The 19033-nt window shown below is 48.9% G+C and overlaps 1 protein-coding gene across 1 annotated transcript; it reads right to left on the reverse strand.

Annotated features, from left to right (window-relative positions):
• Positions 1-12312: 12312 nt before the first annotated feature.
• Positions 12313-19033, reverse strand: TINCR (TINCR ubiquitin domain containing). Its single transcript, XM_050320988.1, has 2 exons — positions 18763-19033; positions 12313-12391 (listed from the first exon to the last, which is right to left on the reverse strand). Exons 1-2 carry the CDS (start codon positions 19020-19022, stop codon positions 12388-12390), a joined length of 264 nt encoding a protein of 87 aa, XP_050176945.1. The 5' UTR covers positions 19023-19033; the 3' UTR covers positions 12313-12387.

The following is a 19033-nucleotide window of genomic DNA, read 5'->3' on the forward strand; positions in this document are numbered from 1 at the left end:
GACTGGTAGAGGGAGCAGGGAATAATGGATTCCGTGTATTTGCAACACATCCCCGAGGCAGCGACCGAACAAGGGAGATGGGAAGTTCGAGCACTCAGGACAGAGAGTGCCCGGAGCAGGAGGTTGGAGGAGGATGGAAAGCTGGTGAACAGCGCCTGAGGTTGGGGGAACGCAGTTTCCCAGTCTCTCAGGAGGATTTCAGTCCTGCCCATGCCTTGGGAAACCCAAGGGGAATGAAGTAGCTGTCATGTGTGTTTTGGGACATCATCCCTCACCGTGGACCTGTGTCAACTGGAGCCTGGATAAATCAGAGCATGCAAATGGGAAGAGAAAAGGGGTCACATCCTACCTGTGCCTGTAACACCAGTTCAGCAGGTAGTGGAAAAATCAGATGTAGGGAATCAACGGGCAAATGTTCCCCCAGGGCAAGGAAATCAATGCGAAAATCAAGTAGAGGTTAAAAACACATCCATAGAACTAATTACAGAAAGAGAGCTGAGCCTGGAGTGGATGAAAGCCCTTGCTGAAGGAAATGGCTCCACCAAGTAAATGGAGCAGTTGGCCTCAATGGCTTGGGTTATTTATTTTATTTTTTCTCTGTCTTCATGTAGGTCAGATGTCTTCCCAAGGGGGTTTCTCTTAACCTCCCTCTTAGGATCTCAATTACACACTCAACACAGATTAACAACAACAACAGATAATAGAACAGTTAGAGCAAAAGAAACCTCAGAGGAAAACATAGTGCACTTAGACCAGAACAAATAGGAAAGGGTTCAGGGGAAGGAAAATCAATGTGGCTGATATTTATTACATGCTTTATGGAGGGAGATGGGACTCAACCAGAGCCCATTTAGAGTTCTGTTCCACTTGGATTTTGCCATAAACAAAAGTAATGAGTCCAGCCCTTCATTACAGTTTTGTGCCCAGCACATTTTAATTAGGGTTAGGAAAAGAGGCAGGGAGGAGAAAAAAAAGTGAGAAAAAGTAAAGAAAAAAGAAAAGAGGTGAGAAAAATCTCCAGCTAATTCATAATTTACTATCAGTTCTGCTCAGGCTTCAGCTGGATCTTCCAAAAGCAACATCCCCTTCATTCAGATTGGATAGTTTCCCTTCAAACAGCCTTTTGATGCCACACATGAAGAGAAAACAAACAGCCACGAGCAGGGAGGGGAAAGGGAAATGAAGAAGGCAAACAATGCAATATGTATGGAATCTAACACAACACAGCCTCCCACATGGGGAGGCAAGGACTGCAATTCAGCACGAGTGGGAAAGGCAGAGAAAAAGAAAAGGCAGGGGAAAGCACGCTGTGAGCAACCAAACCCTCCTTGTTTCACCCACCTGCCCCCAGCATCCACCCAGGTGTGCACACACGTGCTCAGAGCCACTCAGCAGGAGCGACCACACACTTCCAGGGGTGTCCCCACGATCTCCACGAGGGGTTGATGTCCCCAAGGTGTGTGGTGTGGGGCACAGGACCACGTGCCGTGCTGGCTGATGGGGGGCAGGGTCTCACTCGCTCTGCCCTGAGCTGACTTGCACGTCCAAGTCGAGTGTGTTTGAGTGCAGGTGTCTGCAGTCACCCACAAAATGTGCTCTCCCTGCCTGATCCATCCTGTTACATGAGTGACTGTGCTCGGACACGGAGATTGATAGCGTTGGGATCGGACTCCGGTCAAGGAATTTGAAATCTGATTTGAGGTGAGTCCTGCTTCAAGCATAGCTCAAAACCAAATTATTTCAATGGTGGCAGAGAGGGGGAAGAGAAACAGAGTAGGTGAAATAATAGCTACTGTCTAGCTAAGATAAGCCAGGCAAGGCAAAATATTAGTTCTGATTCTGTTAGCACATCAAACAGAGACAGTCGTTACTCCATCCACCCGTCCACATCAGAGAACATTACTGTCACCAGTGGTGCATAATTCAGGCGTGATAAATCATTAAAACCAGGTGGAAATGGTAACATTTGATGGCATTGATAATAAGCCTGTCTGGGAAAGGGAGGTCCTCAGAGTCAGCCCCTCACATTTCTTTGCAGGTCGAGGTGTGGGGGAGGTTTTGGAGCTCTCAAGGTTCACAGGCCTCGCTGGCAGAGGAGAACATTTCCAATCCATTGCCCCAGAGCGAATTTGAGCCGTGTCCTCAAGCTCCTGGCCGTGTCCATCCACCAAAGGGCGGGTGGGATGAGTTCAGACCTGGAGATGGAGCCCTGCCCTGCCTTGCTGGCTCCCAGCTCTGCCAGTGCTTTGCTGTGTCATCTTGAGCAATCACCGTGGCTAGACACAGCCCTCTTGCTATCAGATGGCTCACACAGGTGTCCTCATCAACCTCATTAACTAATGAGCCACAGCGATCACACGAGGCTGCTGATGAGGCCTCGGAGCACCCGTGTTGCTCCACCAGCCCTCGGTGTTACACCCAGCACCATAAAAAACACTTCCCAGCAGTTGCCAGCACAGCAGGGGCGAGAGGAGATCGAACCGGGCTCGCTGCTTGGGAAAAGGAGGTGCTGCAGGTGAAACACGAGGAGCTGACATCAGGACTGAGAGGGATCTGCTCCCCGCTCTCTGGAATCAGCGTTTCAGAAAGAGGGCACAGCCGGTTTATGGAGCGTTGTCATTTTCCCTGCTGCTCCAATCACTTCGGGCTACCCTGCAGAAGTGGGGCCATAATCACCACCAGGCACAAAACAAAAACAGGAAAAAAAAATGGCCTGGTTTAAGGAAGTAGGGAAACCTGGGCTCAAGCTGTGTCTCTGCAGGGGCTGGAGAAAGCTGCAGCTTTCTGCAGCCACCTGGAGCTTAATTGCAACTTAAAGGAATTATCTTCTGCCTTTATCCCGAAGAAAAACAACTATTTGTAGGGAGCAGACAGACAGATAGGGAAGCACATTGGAAATTGCTTTGTAGACCTGCTTCCTCTCCTTTCCCCGTGTTCAAAGTGCCAGAAAACAGAAACAAAATTCAGTCAACAGCGACAGGAAGGAGAAGAGGTGCTGGGCAGAGCATGAGCCTCCAGAAGCTCAGATAGCAGAGGCCACTTCCAAATATCCCATGGTCTTGTGTTCCTTCCTCAAGCACCTGCAGCTGTTTGATGGCCTGGCCCTACAGCTCACAAAGGACACCCTCCTTGTGTTTTCCCTCAGTGTAGGTTTTGCTGCTTTTGGCATTATCACAATTAATGATTTTAGGGATTTGATAGCCCAGTGCCTTCACTGGGATTCTGTCAGGAAGAGTATTTCTTCTGTCCTTTCAAGAAAAAAAAAAAGCAGCTCTGTTCTCTTCCACAGACAGCAGGAATAACTCGTGGCTGAAACGAGCTCCAGGCTGTGGGACAAAGGCATTGCACTGACAGGCCTGAAGACTGACAATTAAACTACAAAAGAGTCACCTCCCCAGTGATGGTGGAGCTTCTGCTTTTATCCCCAAAGTTTGTGTCTCATTACTCTCTGGGTGGTTCTCCTTACTCAGAGTGTTACCCACATGTACATTATCCTCCTCTCTCCTTCTCCCAGGCATGTCTGTACACACCACTCCATGTACATCCTCTCTTGCATTCTCAGCATTTGGCTTTTAAAAGCACTAAAATCACCTAAAATCAGACTCCCTCCCATAGCACCCCATTCTCCAATTCACTATCAGCAAAGACTTTGTGTTTAAAAAGCTTTTTTTCACAATGGAATATTTTCGTTCAAACCACCTGCACCTGCCCTGGGAGGCAAAGCAGGCAGTGGAAAAGGCCCCAAATTATCAGCATAAGAAGGGATTGATGGAAGGACAGCACTTGGGACAGTAAGACTTGCTTTAGATATTCACATCCCAAATAATAAGATTTATAATTTTAGAAGAGCCCTTTCTTTTTAATTTTTTTTTTTTTTTAAGGAAATAACAGGTTTCCTGGAGTAACTACTCCCCTGGTCAAAAAGCTTCATTCCTACCAGTTTTTTACTTTCATTTTCTTGTCCTTGATCCTCAGCTCAGGTGTATCAGCATCTCTTTACAGAAGTCAAAAGAGAGAGGTCTGCTTATGTGAGCTTAAGGCCTGGCCCAGTCTATATTACAAACAACTTTCAAAGAGATCCTTGGCAAATGAAGAAGGGAAATAAAAGCCTTTTTATACTGTGAAATTTCCCAGGAATAAAACAAATGCACAGTCAAAACTATTCAAATGGCATTTCGGGAGATCAGTCACAGAATCCATTAATGCATTTCTTTTTTACCAGCTGGAGTTTGCAAATTTACTCTGGGCTTACAGGATAACCTGTTCTATTGCCATCAGGGGCAAACCTGATTCCTGCCATCAGACCCAGTTCTGTGTTCACAGAGTCTCCATGAGGAAATGGAGAAGATTCTGCCCGAATTAACAGGGTTTAATTAGAAGAGTAACTTAAATAGGAATCTTATCAAAGTTGTAGCAGCTCTTGAAGGCACGTTCCATGCATAAGCATTAAGTCAGACCCATACCCACCAAAAATCACTTGTTTTTTCAGAATATAAGATCAGAATCAAGAGCAGGGTCTCACACCCATACTGGAATAAAGCAGTGCCATTCCCTGGGGAAAGCTGTTCTCAAATCAATGTGACTCAGTGAAGCTCTGCACAGCACATTCAGTCCACAGCATTTATAGCCAAAGCTTGTAGCTACAAGCTTGGGCCTGATTCCCCACTGCACAGTGTGAACAGTAAATTATGATTATTCCCACTTTTAAGGTCCTTGCTTAAAGAGTTTTGCTCCTATGAAAGCAAATAACTGCCCCCCATCTTCTTGTATTGCTGGAGCAGAAAATGTCTCTGCAATTGTGATCCCCTCCTGACTCTGCTTGGTGGCCCCATTACACCCAACTCAATATCAGCTTTATTCTCCTGTGCACTCGGATCATTTACAGGCAGTGAGTAAAGAGCAGTGATGCTGCTGAGACTCTCCAAGGAGCTTGGAAAATTGGCTTTAGCTGGTTCCCAGGATTGTGGGGACTGTGCAGTCCAGTGCACGGAGCAGAGGAGACTGAGGGGAGACTCCTCGGGGGCTGCAGCTCCTCCCGAGGGCAGGCGGAGGGGCAGGCGCTGAGCTCTGCTCTGGGACCAGGGACAGGAGCCAGGGAAGGGCTGGAGCTGTGCCAGGGGGGTTGGGATGGATCCCAGGGAAAGGTTCTTCCCCCAGAGGGTGGTGGGCACTGCCCAGGTCAGACATCAGGCTCTAGCCAGTCCCTTCTTTCAGAAGACAAACAGTTATCCAACTTCCAGAAAACTCTTTCCCTTTGATCCCCTCTGCATCACTGCCATTACCATGTTTGCCTCAAGATTTCTATTTGAATAATGGTTTTGCCCCTCCCCAAATCCCAGCTTAGGGCTTTGCCTTGTTTGTGTGTCTTCTTCTCCTCCTCTTGCTTTAATTAAGATACATTTTACTAATTATCTGAAGAGAAGAGCACAGATTAACAACTGAATTAAGGAGGAAGCTGGGGTCTATGAGATTCAAGGGAAGGGCAGCCACAGCTTGTGCTCTTGCTCAGATATTGTGTTTTTCCAGTGACTTTCACCCAGGGAGTCACATTTGTTGCTCAGGCATTAATTAACCCTCTCACTTTCCCATGAATAACACCCATGTTTCCCTGCACAGCAGCTTGCCTGTGGAAAGAGAGGATGACACAATTCCCTATTGGATCCATCAGGGAGGGGTTTGGCTTCGTCCTGACCATCTGGCTGAAGACAGCAAGGGTGGAAGCATTAACAGTATTTTGGTGATCTCTGAAGGGTCTCCTGAGCACCCCAGGAAACAGCTGGCCCTGCCCACTGCTGGAGGGAAGGCAGTGGGTTTGCCTGTGGAATTCCCCTCCTTTGGGGAAATCAGAATGATTGTTTGCCCTCCCCTGAACACAGGGGGAGCAGGAGCAAGTTGAAGTGACTGCAAAGCCAAGCTCAGTTCCTCATATTCATCATTTCCATTCTGCAAATGCCAGTGAGAGCAGGGCCCCTTTGTTGAGGCAGGAGTTTATTTGTTTGAAAAGGCTAATCAGCCATCGGGATGCAGAGGCAACTGCTTCAATGTAAAGGGAAAAGGAGAAATTGTTCAAAGCTATTCAGATGAGGTGGCTTGGTTTGCGTTTTGATGTCGGTGTGCAGCCAACTGACAAATGCTGAGCCACAGTCTGGTGTAAATCCAGATGAATTCCATTAGAACCAACAGACTTGCTTCCAATTTATTCTGATGTAACAGAGAGCATGATATTTCCATTCAGATTTACATTAGATTTGTTTCCTGTTTTCCATAATTCAGTTGGTTTCCACTGTGTACAAAACCAGCCCGGGCCAGATCTTGATCTTATTTGCATTGGATGAAAACAGTTGCTTCAAATGGAGCTACACTGGGTTTATAATTGCATAAATGAGAGCAGAGTCTGCTCTATTCCAAGAATTTCCCAGGGTGTTGCTGTGTGAGAACACCCCTGCTGTGGGGATCAGGTACTTTGCCATGGATATCAACGGAGAATGATCATCCAAATCCTGGACTGGAGGCCTGAGCTCGAGCTGCTGTGCACACCCAAGGTCTGAAAGCCCCTCTTTCCTTCAGGAGATGAGCCAACAAGCCAACACCTCCATCACCCCATGGGCAGGCATAAAAACACCATGGATGGGCTCAGGAAGGAGTCAGGACAGAAGGAGCTCAGCCTTGCCTGGCAGGAACCTTCCTCCCAAGATAGGTTGGCCCTGAGGTATTTCAGTTGTCACACACATTGTTTATAACCCAAGTGCTCCATGTTGCCTTTTGCTTCCTACAGAGTTTCCTCCCTTGAGGCCCTTCCTACTCCCCTGGTTCTGTTGTAATTGGAAATTTAGGAGCAATACAGTGATTCCCTGGCAGATAAGGCTGGCAGCAATAGATTGGGTTATTAGTAATAACCAATAAGAGGGTTATTCCAGGCAACAGGAGCAATCAAGTGGATTTACTCCTCCCCATTGAAGCTGCTTATTTCACTGCTAGCAGGGAAATAAGGCCATTTAGAGTCATTTATGGTACTTGCAAAGTAGATATACAAGGGATGTTGCCATAGCTTCTAGGAGCACTTTGAACTCAGCTCATCCATCTGGCTCCACCACCTCTCGCTCTTGTTCCTTGCTGTCCTCTGGAAGCCACCGTGCCCGTGGGACATGGACAGGCATTGCTCTCCCTCTGGATCTCACAGGCACTCTACAAGCTCAGCTAAACACTGGCCTCCTGACTGCCACTTATAGCACTTTATGAGCACAGATATTCCACCTCAAAGATGAGCTCTGCTGTGAAAACGTGCAGCTTAATTCCTTGTGGCCCGGGGAAATGCAAAGCTGATCTTCAGTAAAAGCAGCTCTATCAACACAATATCACTTCATGTTGCCACTTGAAATGAAGACATAAATACCTCTTCCATTTCTTTCAGGGCTCCTGTGTGTTTAATTCCACAGTAAGTTTCGATTCCTTCACAAATTTAAAGATTTGTCTTCATTTACAACATTTAGCACCACACAAGACGACAATGACAAGAACGACCACAACACCACCAGTGACAGCACCACATGTTCAAGGCCATTGGGATGGGGAGCACATTATGGGGCTGAAATTGGAATTCCAGCATCTCTCTGCTTCTCCCCCCAAGTCATCTCAGCCCTGTGCAGAGAGACTGGCAATTACCCCAGGGGTTTGGGTGCATAAAACAGAGCCTTGAAAAAAAAAAACCAAGACAATCATCAGATTTCCAGTGCAGGCAGAAAATCTGTCTGTTAGGTTTGCACACACACACACAGAGTATCAGGGCTGTCAGTGCCTAAAGGCAGCCTCACATCCCCACAAAACACAAAGGCACTCTTGGTTCTCCTCTGCCTGATCCTTCCCAGCGAGCAGGAGGCTGAGCAGGACCCATCACACAGCCACAAAAGGCTGACAGAACTCTACTGATTTGGGATTTTGTTCTCCACGGGTTTTTATTCCACCATGCAATTTGCATTACAACGGGATCCTAATTGTCCATTTTAGCAGGCAAAGAAAAATCTGATACAGATTGCAATGCCCGAGGTGAAGCAGTGGTGTCACAAAATAGGTGCCACCACCCTCCTGTCTCCCAGGATTCTGACACCAGGGCAGCTCGGATTTATCGTGAATTAATTCCATGCCTGGAATTAACACGAGCCCAAAATAAGCAGGACAGTGGGAGGCTGCTTAACCAAACCCCTTTCATCAGGGTTTCCTGACAGCCCTGAGTGTTTGAGGCAGTGCCACTGTCCCCGGGGAAGGGACACCTGGGAAGTGACACATTCAGGGCCAGCACAGCACCATGACCTGGCCTGGGGGCTCTGGAAGGGAGAAAAGAGCCCCTGGAAGGCACCTTGGATCCTGGGATGTGCTGGGAACGCTGGGAGGGTGCCAAAGCCCAAACGGCCTCAGCAGCATCTGAGGTAGCACAGCAGAGCTGCAGTGGGCACAGAGCCCCAGAAAGCAGCGTGGGGCCCTGAAAAACACGCCATGTGGCTGAAATCCTGGAAGCAAAGCACTTCCAGGAGGGAATGCCACACAGCCAGCCTGGCTAAGAGAGGTTAATGTGGCACAGCTGCCCTGGGAGGAAATGTAGTGCAGCTGCCATGGGCTGGGGAGTGTGGGCAAGTGTTTCTAGGGGAGGAAAATCCACAAGGAAGCCTCAAAGGAGATGTGACATGGCCTTCTCAAGACCCTGGGAGCTCAGCCACTGTGTGGAGTTCTCCTGGATATGGAAAAACCTCGGTATTCCCAGAGCCACCAGTGCAGACTCATTGATTAGAAGGCAGGGCAGGAAATTAAATGAGGCAGGTGAATTAAAGCCAGAACTTCACAGGCTGCATCTGTTCCTCCACTCCCTCTGGGTACAACACTGATGCAACTTTAAAAAGTAAATTTAGTGCTGAGGAAAAATGCCAGGTAAACTGAAACATTTCATGCATCCATGTCTCGGGTAGAGGAGAAGCACAGAAGAGCCACTGAAACAAGCCCCAGGCTGAGCTGCCCTGCTGGGGCACAGCAGCTGGTGGAGATGACCTGCCTGGACCTGTTTTCTGCTCCTGAAGCTCCAGAGGAGCTGGCTGGGAAGGCCTGTCTGCAGGGTGGAGGTGAACAGCAGCAAAGAGCAGTGCTTTGGGTAATCCTGTCCATCATGCCCCAACAACAGCAGGATCCCGGAGATAAAACACTCCTGACAAGCAGAAACCCCTCCCATGGAGCAGCATTGTGAAGCTGGGAACTTGTCCATCTTGCAGTAAGCTCAGGCTGTCACACAGACTCCTCACACACCTTCCAGTGCTGGGCCTTGGTCCTGTCCACACCTGTGTTCACAGAGAATAAGGCAAACATCCCTTTCAGAGCAGTTCTTACCATCAGCATCTTCTTTTTTTGGTGTTTGGACACACAACCACAGCCCTAAGCTCTGCAGGCTAGAGAACCTGAGAGCAGCTGAGTGGTGTGATCCCAGCATTTAGCAAGCATTTAGGGATAGCTGCAACAGCAGGAAGAGGCAGGGTAAAAAAAGTGAGTAAAAGAGGTTGTCCCACTGCATTCTTTGTCCTGGGAATGCCAGGGAATGGCATGAAGCTGTGCCAGGGAAGGTTTAGGTTGGATATTAGGAAAAGGTTCTTCCCCCAGAGGGTGGTGGGCACTGCCCAGGCTCCCCAGGGCAGTGGGCACGGCCCCAAGGCTGCCAGAGCTCCAGGAGTGTTTGGGCAACACTCTGAGGGACAGGGTGGGATTGTTGGGGTGTCCTGAGCAGGGCCAGGAGTTGGACTGATGACCCCTCTGTGTCCCTTCCAGTCATCTTCCATGATTCTCTCGTCACTAGAGAGTTGCACAGTTCTATTTGCAAAGTATTAAACAAATTCCTTGAAGGAAATGACAGAATGAAGAGGCAAAGAAAGAAAGAAAACAGTCAGCTCTTGTTCCTCAGAGCACAGCCCCTGTTCTTGGATATCACTGGATTATGGCATAGAGGGAAAAAAACCAGAAACACCTCAAATAGATTAGTTTTACCTCTTTTTATGTTGGTCCTGTGGCTCTTTCCAGGTGGTTTGCCTTTTCTTAACTTCTTTTTCCCACGTGATAAGATCCATCATTTGAAGGACAGCAACCAAACCAGCTCTTCCTGCTCTGGAGGAAGGCAGCAACTGCTCTTAGAATAAAAGATTGTAAGGCAGATTTGAAGTGTCAATCAAAGCCTATCACTGAAAAAAACATTAGTCCAGGCAGCTCCCCACACCACCACAGTTAATTTAGTCTTTCCAGATATCCCCCTGAGCTGCAAAAAGCCTGCCAGAGCTGACCAGAGCTGCCAGCTACAGGCAAGAGGTGTTAGAGTAGATACTGAACCTAATTCAGCTCAGGTCAGTTTGCTTTTTTTTGCAGAGCAAAAGACTGTGATTATCAAGTCCAGGGAAGTAAATCCTGGTCTCCCAGGCTTTGGGAGGCAAATTGTACCTTTTACTAGAAGAGGGGCATAGATTTAGGGCTCTGTTGCTGAGTGTGTCCCATCTCCAGTGGCACACATCCACTTTAGTGTTATTATTATCATTTTAATTGTTATTTATGACTGCACCTAAGGGCTGTGCGAGGCATTTTCCAAGCACTCAGGAAAGTACTGGCTCTGCTCCAAGGAATTCATTATTCCAGGGGTAGACAGACGTGCAGAGGCGCCGCATGGGCAAGTGGCAGAACTGCTGACCCAACAGCACCAGCTCTTCCCTGGTCTCCTGGATTGCTGGTTGACCTTGGAAAAGTCACATCCCTTCTTCCCATCTCAGTCCCATCCCACTCTTTATCCATCCCAGTTGCCAGGACTGAAAGATCTTCAGCCACGACAAAGCTCACGTGTTTGTCTTAGAATCTCTTTCTGTGCAAAGTCCAAGGATGCACTTGGGGAATTATATTTGTCCCTTGGAAAAAGGAAAAGGAAAAAAAATTCTGTTTTCCATGGCATTTCTTCAAATGCTGGTGTTGGAAAAAAAAAGAAGCAGGTGTTTCCTCGTGGCCAAAAAAATGGAGTTGCAAAACAGAAAAGGCAGGTTTGAGGGTTTGGTAAGACAGTTGCCAGTCCTTGGAATTTTCTAGGGAAAGTACTGGAGTGGTTAGTGAAACATCTATTTTTTTCCTGAAAATAAGTTTGAACCTAAAAAAACAAGCTGTTCTGTGAGCAGGGAACCGGTGAAACCCGTTCTCCTTCTGATTTGTGTATTACAACTGCTTTTTATTTCTTCCTTTCTTGGTGCTCCCAGCTCACTGCAATATCCCCAGGGAACCTCATCCCCTCCAGGCCTCCCCCAGCAAAATCCTCAGCTCTTCCAGCAGCTTCTGGCTTTGCAGGGGCTGGTTTGAAGCTGGGCAGGAACTGACTGACCAGCCATATCTAAATGGTCACCTGGCTGCTGCATCCCAAAATAGATAAGGAGCAAGAGGTGTAATTACCTCTCCTTCAGCAGGATATTAACTTAAATGTCTCTCTTCCATCCAGCTGCTGTTTGCTCACGAAAATTGCAGGGATCTTGGGTCTGTGAGACCTCTCTCTTTCCATCAAATTGGGTTGAATCAGGTCAGAAGTTATTGGAGCAGGGTGAGGAGGGAGGGGAGAGCTGGAGCACAGATGGAGAACACAAGGAGGCTCATTGTTTTATAAACTCTGGCTCAAAAACGAGGCAGTTTTGGTGTAAGTATGAGTTGCTGAGGTCAGGGGAGGTGGTCACCATAACAGAGACCAGCTATCCCTTTGGATGTACAATGCCAAGCTCCACGACTGTCTATAGTGCTCTTATTTGGTGTACAGAGCCTTCAGCCTAAAAACTGGGGCCTCACTGCATAGAAAGTGCTCCAGAGCACAAGCCTGAGTCATTTACAGCTGGGTGGACAAAGAATAGAAGAAAGGGAAGGATAAATTACCTCACACTGACACGGAGGAAAGCAAAGGCCAAGATCGGCAACTCGCTGCAGAATCCTGAGAGCGAGCTGGAAGGAGGCCCAGATGTCCCATGTCCCCATCCAGGGCCCTAAACAAAATCTCCCCCAGCTTCTTCTCACTCCATTGCCCAGGCAGAAGTCCCCTTCCCTGGGCATTTCCCTGATTCACTGCCCTCAGGAGCTGAGTCAGCCTTACCCACGCTCCTCGGCTGGCAGCACATGGCACACTGATGAGGAAGCGTCATTTGTTGTTTTGTTTGGGTTAATTATTCGTGGGCACTGTGCTGAAAACACTCAGAGCTGCTTTCTGAGCAGTCCTTGAGCTGGTGTGTGGGGAGGGACTTACCAACACTGGTGGCTGGGCTGCATCTCCATGGCCAAGCTCTCTTCCATCTGCTTCCCTTCAGCCCTTGTTACACTCCCCGTGTCTCATGGCTTTGGCTCTGCTCCTTGGCATTATCTGAACAAGAAAGAGGCAAATACTTGGAGCACTGTGGACACACAATCAAAAATGGCATTTGACCAAGGAGGCACTGACTCGACATGGGGAGAATGTAAACCTCATCCTCCCCCTGGTTTGGTTCTTCACTCACTCTGTAAAACTGAGGATAAGCCACTTGCAGGGTTTCAAACTTGTTTATCCTTCCCCAGAAGGTGCCTTCAGCCTCCTCCAGATAATCCACAACTGTCTGGAAGCCTTTTCCCCATAAGCAAGGCTCTTCCTCTTTAGTGCATGCTGCTGGAAATCCATTTTTCATCTTGGAACAAGGCAGTCTGTAGCTTTAGAAGCACTTTGAGAATGTTTACAGTAAGACAGAGCTTGAATTGCTCTCGACAGGCTGAGCCCCAGGCATTAGCACTAAATGGATTTCTGGGGTTGTGGGTCCATCAACATTTTCTGACAGGGGTACAGACCCTGCATAGAAAGCTTAAGCTTAGCAAAAGTAGAATTCCTTTCTGAGTTACTCTTCTGAAAACCCTTCAAAATCACCAGGGCTACTCCCTGGGGTCTCCAGAACAGAGCCTAAAGCTCTTCCAAATTTCTAGGGGTACCTCTTCGGGGCTGGGATTTGCTCAGAGAGCTCATTATCCCACCTTGGACCTCAACCAAGGTTCTCATGGCCCACAGCAGCTTCACCAGGCAGCCACCCCACCCAGCCAAGCCAGTAAGAGCAGGGCTGAGTCTTCTGACTCCTGTGAATTGCTGTTTGCAATTACACAGACAAGAAACTGAGCCTGTGCTGCAAATATTTCATCAGGCCTTAGAGAAGTTCAGAGTTTATGGGGTGGGTTTTTTTGTTGGGTTCTAGCAAAGGATCAGTCTAGTTAGGCTGATATTAGTTGCTGTTTGTGTTGTCTGTAAAACCCAGAGCAGGATTCACATTTCCAGCATTTGCTTCTTCACTTGAAATTTTGGAGGATTGTGATAGCCAAGGGTTTCTGGGAGCACACCCTGTAGCACATCTGCCCCGTAAAACACCGTCACACAGGAGAGGGGATTTATCCCAGAGGGGTAAAATCCTCACCTGCTATAAACCAGCACTGCAGAGAAGTCCAGGAAGCTGGGCCATATCACACCAGAAAGGAATCTAGTTTAGGATGTACTTTCCATTCATTAATTCTTTGCCTAGAGCCAAGACAGACCCCTGGGGGACACATTAGCTCGGTTTCATCTCCTGCAACCCCCATGCAACTGCACAGGGAGGAATTCACAACCTATGGACCACGTTCTCTGTTGATGCAACACCCTCTGCTTTTGTTAAATGAGCTTCTTGGGCTGAACACGAAGTGAACGAGCTAAATACAGGTGTCACTGTCTGGCCTGTACACTGTGAGAGGTCAGCAGAGGTAACTGCACCGGTGCTTTCAGAACTTAAAAATCACTTAACTCAGTCCACCAACAGAGAGCTTGGCCCGTGAGTAATACACATAAATACCTCCAGCCACAGAGATGCAGTCAGCCCCCCACCTGGCTGTTGCCTCAGTAACACATCTCCAGGAGGATGTTTTTTTAAGCCAGCATTATTTATCTGGTAGATGGAAGCGGGCCTGTTAAGGCCACACCAGGTCAGCATATGCCTAAGCATGTACTGAAGAACTTAATTAGCTCTCCCTGAGAAGAGAGACTCCCAGTGCTGTTTAAAGGATCGTTATCCTACAGCGAGATGCCTCGGAGCCTGCTGCTGGGCCTCAGCTTAACAGGGCAAGGCTGCAGAACTTGGAGGGGGGTGAAAAGTCTCCCCACCCTGCTGAGGAGCAACTGCTGAACAGCCCCAGGAGCGGGAGGGTCGGTGCAAGGAGGAGGCATCACAAAACCACACTGAAATCCAGTGTAGAGAACTGAATTGAGGTCTGGGCTGTCCTGTCGCCTTTTGGGGTCAAACGGTGCAGGTCTCATTATTCTGCTGGTTTCTAGAGATCCAACGTTCCCTGCTTTGCTGTGACTGCTTCCCAGGGAATTCCAGTGAGAGTGAGCAGGGCTGACAGGACAGTGGAGTGATGTAAGTGTGGAGTGAGCCACTGGCAAGTGTCTGCCACTGATCCTTATGACATCCTGTAGGCTGGAGTTTAACATCACCAAAGCTGGACCTTGTGCAAGTGGCTCAGACAGAGTTTCCCTTTATGAGGCCAAAAATCAGAGGCTGTAAACTGAATGCCAGTAGGAGAGTGTGACAGGCTCCCCGAGGATGGATGGGTTTTTTTATTCTGGCAGGAGACAGAATATCCATTCTTGAGTGGATGGACTTTCAGGCAAACCTGGCTGAACTGCCTCTGAAGGATAAAACAGGGTCCCAAGCATGTCAAAGCTTGTTTAAGGACTGGCACTCAGCAGGGACACTGAGGCTGGATTGCTGGAGAGGGAGAATCCTGGACGTGCTTGTTTTGACCTAAGAGTGGCTGATGCACCACGTGAGACCTTGGTCTGCTCCTGGAGCTGTCAGGAGCTGTTCCTGGATGAGTTGTTATGGTAACTGAGCTAATGCCCTGAGATAGATGCTTTCAGGTGGCTCCAGGCCAGAAAATCAACACCAATAGATTCCAGATAATAGACTTCTGCTAAACTCACTGCTGGCATCTACTTTATTTAACCTATTCACCAGTGACTCCCTGAACTCCATTCTCCAGGCAAGCCATATATGATGACAAAAGCTGCTTGGCCTCAATGAACCTCGACTTCCAAAAGGCTGAGGGAACCCATGTGCTGTGGCTGAGTCTGTGCCAGTAAATTAAATGTGCCTGGGACTTTCTCCTGCACTGAGGGAACAGCTGGCACAGAATGGCCAAGGATTATGTGTTAAATTCCTACCCCCCAAGCCTGTGTGGAAACACCCAGGCAGCCCATGAGGAGCAGACCCTGGCCCATGCTGGCTCCTGAAAGGCCCCTGGACTGGGCCAAAACTGCAGTGCAATACTCCAGCATTGTTACAGAGAGCTGTCCAAGCACTGCTTAATTTATCAGTACAGACCTGGATGACTGAGCAGGAAAGGAGCCTGGAACCTGGAACCAAGTGCAAAGGCTCTGTCAACGTGCTTGTGCTTATACCACACCCAGATCTGGCTGTTAGGAATGGGCAGTGACAGGGATCCAGCACGTCTAAGGATCACTCTGGATCACCCATTGACATTCTCTGTTGGAAACAGTTCCCGGGTTAAGAGGTGGATTCACCAATTTGAGGCAATATCCCTCCATCTGCCATCAAACATCAAAACTCAGCCAACAAACGGCCGGCAAGGAGCAGCTAATTCCACACACCCATCATCCAGCACCGCTGCTGACTGTCCCAGGGAGTCAAACCTGACTTTGGCGCTCCCCAGCACGCAGCCAGCAAAGAGCAGCCCACAAAATCCAGGCAGGACCGTGCCAGTTTCAGGAACTCCCACGGCACCAGCAGACCAGCCAGGCAGCTCCCCGGCTCTGGGGCCCTGCGCCGCCTCCGGAGCGAGCCAAACGGGTTCTGCCACGGCGTGGGCCAGCAGTGCCAGGGCTGAGCACACCTCGGGCACTTGGGACAGCCCCTGCATGCCTGGGTGGGTGCTCCTGCACCCTGAGCTGGGTGGGTGCTCCTGCCCTCCAGCTGGGTGGGTGCTCCGCTCACACCGAGACTCGCTGGCGATCTCCTGCTGGGCACTGAGATGGTTTGAACGCCACAGGTCACCGAGCCGGGGCATTTCTCTGCTTGCTCACTGCCATTTTAATTCTTGCTTTGCTTGTTTAACCCACTTGCAAACCACATTGTTGTAATATGTCTCTGCAGAGTCTGTTTTTCAGCGTGTTCCTTGCTCAGCCTCCACTGCAGCAGCACTGCAACCTCAGTCAGCGCAGCACTGGTGTGATTTACAGGCTCTGCACAAGGGGGAACTGCACCCTCGGTGGGTGGGATATTCCCAGTTCTGGCCTGCCCATGTGTTTTCCCAGGGCAAAGGGTCGTGTTGACTGAACTCCAGAATGGCTTTGCTTGAACTTTTAAACGCTAAGGTGCAAATAAATTCTCAGCATTAGCTAGCACACTGATCCCTCTCCTGCCAAGCTGCTGCCTTAAGTGAATTTTTATGACTAAGTTTAAACCCCAGAAAACACGAGCAAGAAGTGGAAATGCTGACTTGGCCTTTGCTAAATGCCAATTATCTACAAAGGTATTAAGGGGGGAGGGGAGGATGAAAAATAGGGTCATTTTCATGTTTTCTCTAGTTCAAAGCAAACTGTCCCATGAGCCTGTTGTAGGAACAGACAGCATGCAGAGTGACCATTAATATTTATGGGCACGACACTGAGCTGCAGACCTTGGCAATCACAGCAACTCCACTTTTGGAATTAATATTGCTCTGCTTGGCTGGCACCTCAGTACAAAAGAGTAAGTAGAAGGCACCAAGATTTTCAGGGAGAACTGAAAGACGTAGATGCTGACCTTTGATGGGGAGGGTCGATCGCCTCACTGGGTCAGTGAAGCACTAAAACCAACTCTTAAGTCCTCAGGGTTGTTGGCCAAACACAGCATCATGTTCTGTCTCCTCTCTGCTCCTGTGGCTCCTGGAGAGACCAGTGTATTTCCAAGGACACTATGAGAGCAACATGGATTTATAATACCTAAAGTTCTGCCCAAGTGCTCTTAGGGCTCAAATTGGACCTGTAATCTCACTTGCAAGGCAGCACCTGCCTTCTCCCACTCTGTATTTCCAAACTCCCAGTGGTAGGGAGAGAGAGAGCCCTCTAAAACCCTCTGGAACCTCCGTGTGCTGAGGATCTGCCAGCTTGCTGAGTCACAACGTGACCTCAGCCCAGGACTGTCCCGAGCAGGGTGGTGACTGCCCAGCCACACGCAAGCACATCTCAGAAACACCTGAGAGAACTGTGCTGGGAATAAGAGATTGGCCAAAGGTGCTTGTCAGGAGCCAGGGAGGTTTTCAAGAAATGCAAGGAGAAATATATTAGAAATCCCCACTCCCTTTTTCACAGAACTTGAGCTGGGACTTTGAGCAACAGGCTCTGAATTTTCAGAAATGGCCACTGACTTCAGGTGGGCACCCTGCACTCAGCACACCTGGGGCAGGATTTCCTGGTGAGTTTTGCATTGCTGCAGTTACACCCTGCTTTGGCAGCATGTGGGAAGGTGCACAAAATGTTATGGAAATCAGGCATCTGCCAAACGAGTACTCCATCAACTGAGACCCTCCAAATCCCATTTTTTTTACTCCCAAGAATTCAGGCTGTACAATTTAGGAAAATAAACACTGCAAACAACAACAAATAGAAGTGCTCCTGCCATTAAAAACAAGGTGGAAAGGAGGAGCTGAGCCAAGTTAATCAGAGAGCTGAAATGAGATGTTGGAGAAAGGGGCCTTGGGTGACTTGGGGTTTGCAGTGAGCTGAGCAATGTGAAATCTCCTGTGTCTGGCTGAGCTCTGAAAGGAAATGCTTTATTAAATCTTCTTTGTGTGAGATTTCAAGCTGCCTCTGGACTGGAAAATAGGACCATTCCAGCATGTGGCATATAATCAGGAACTGAAGTCCTCAGTGCAGGTTTTTCTGCCGAGGAAACTCTGATCAGCATAGACACATAACTCAGAGGGCTCAGGATTGAGAAAGATGAATTAGACACAACACACCCGTGCACTTCTTCTACCCAGTATCCCCAAAATGCTTCACAGAATTAATCATGCTGGCAGCAACAACCAGGCATTAGGAAAGACAGCGCAGGTGGGCATAAATTCACCACACTGAATCGAAACTGTCCTGTGGGCCAGTGGGTCCCAGGTCCATTATCTCAGCTTTCATCCCCTCTGGAACATAATGCTTGCCATGATTGATCTCCTGTGCACTGGCTATCCTGGGAGTCTCAAGGCTCACTGTACTTTCTGCTGCCAATTTGGACACGTTTTGGACATCCCTGGATCTTTGCTGTAAGCTGGAGGCTCACAGCTCTTCCCTGTCACAGCAGGACTGTGCCACCCCCAAACACCTGCAGAAAGTATTTACTACAAAGAAATGGAGAGAGACACAGGCACAACGAGAAAGGATGAGGACAAGTGAGAGGTTCCCAGGTCGCACAATCTCCCTTGCCCTTTCTCACATCTTGCCCCCCTCTCTGTGCTTGGCCACATAGCCAGGAAAACGAGACAGGACAGGCACTATCAAGCAGATTCCCTCCTCCTCTGGCCCCCTTATTTCACACCGCAGCACGTCTGGACATGAAGAGCCTGGAATCTCAATCCTGCTGGGAATGGCAGGGATTGAGCTCCTGATCTGCTGCCTGCAAACCCCGGTAGGAAAGTGTCCCAAGGGGCTGAGACACAGCGAGCGTTCCCCCACAGCACAACGAGCTTCTTGCCTACCTTTTATTGCTGACAAGGAGGAGGACAGAGCCGTTCTGGATATTGGCCTCTTTGAGAGTCTCGTGCTCCTCGAGCTGCCTGGAGTTGTAATAAAATGTCTTCTTCCAGGAGGTGACGCCCTCCCGCACCAGGAGAGCCCGCAGGTCCATCACTGTGTCCCTGGGCCTGACCGTCAGGGGCATCATCAGGTCCTCGTCAGCCAAGTGCACCTTGATGTGGTACCTCTTCCAGCGGGAAAGGCTCCGGCGCAGCGTGTCCATCCTCGCCAGCT

This window comes from Myiozetetes cayanensis, unplaced genomic scaffold (assembly GCF_022539395.1).
Source record: "Myiozetetes cayanensis isolate MyiCay16 unplaced genomic scaffold, myiCay2020 scf26, whole genome shotgun sequence".
In the NCBI taxonomy this organism is placed as follows: Eukaryota; Metazoa; Chordata; class Aves; order Passeriformes; family Tyrannidae; genus Myiozetetes; species Myiozetetes cayanensis.

Bases quoted from the DNA above. Each gene is read 5' to 3' on its own strand.
- TINCR (XM_050320988.1), bottom strand. From the start codon at position 19,022: ATGGACACGCTGCGCCGGAGCCTTTCCCGCTGGAAGAGGTACCACATC.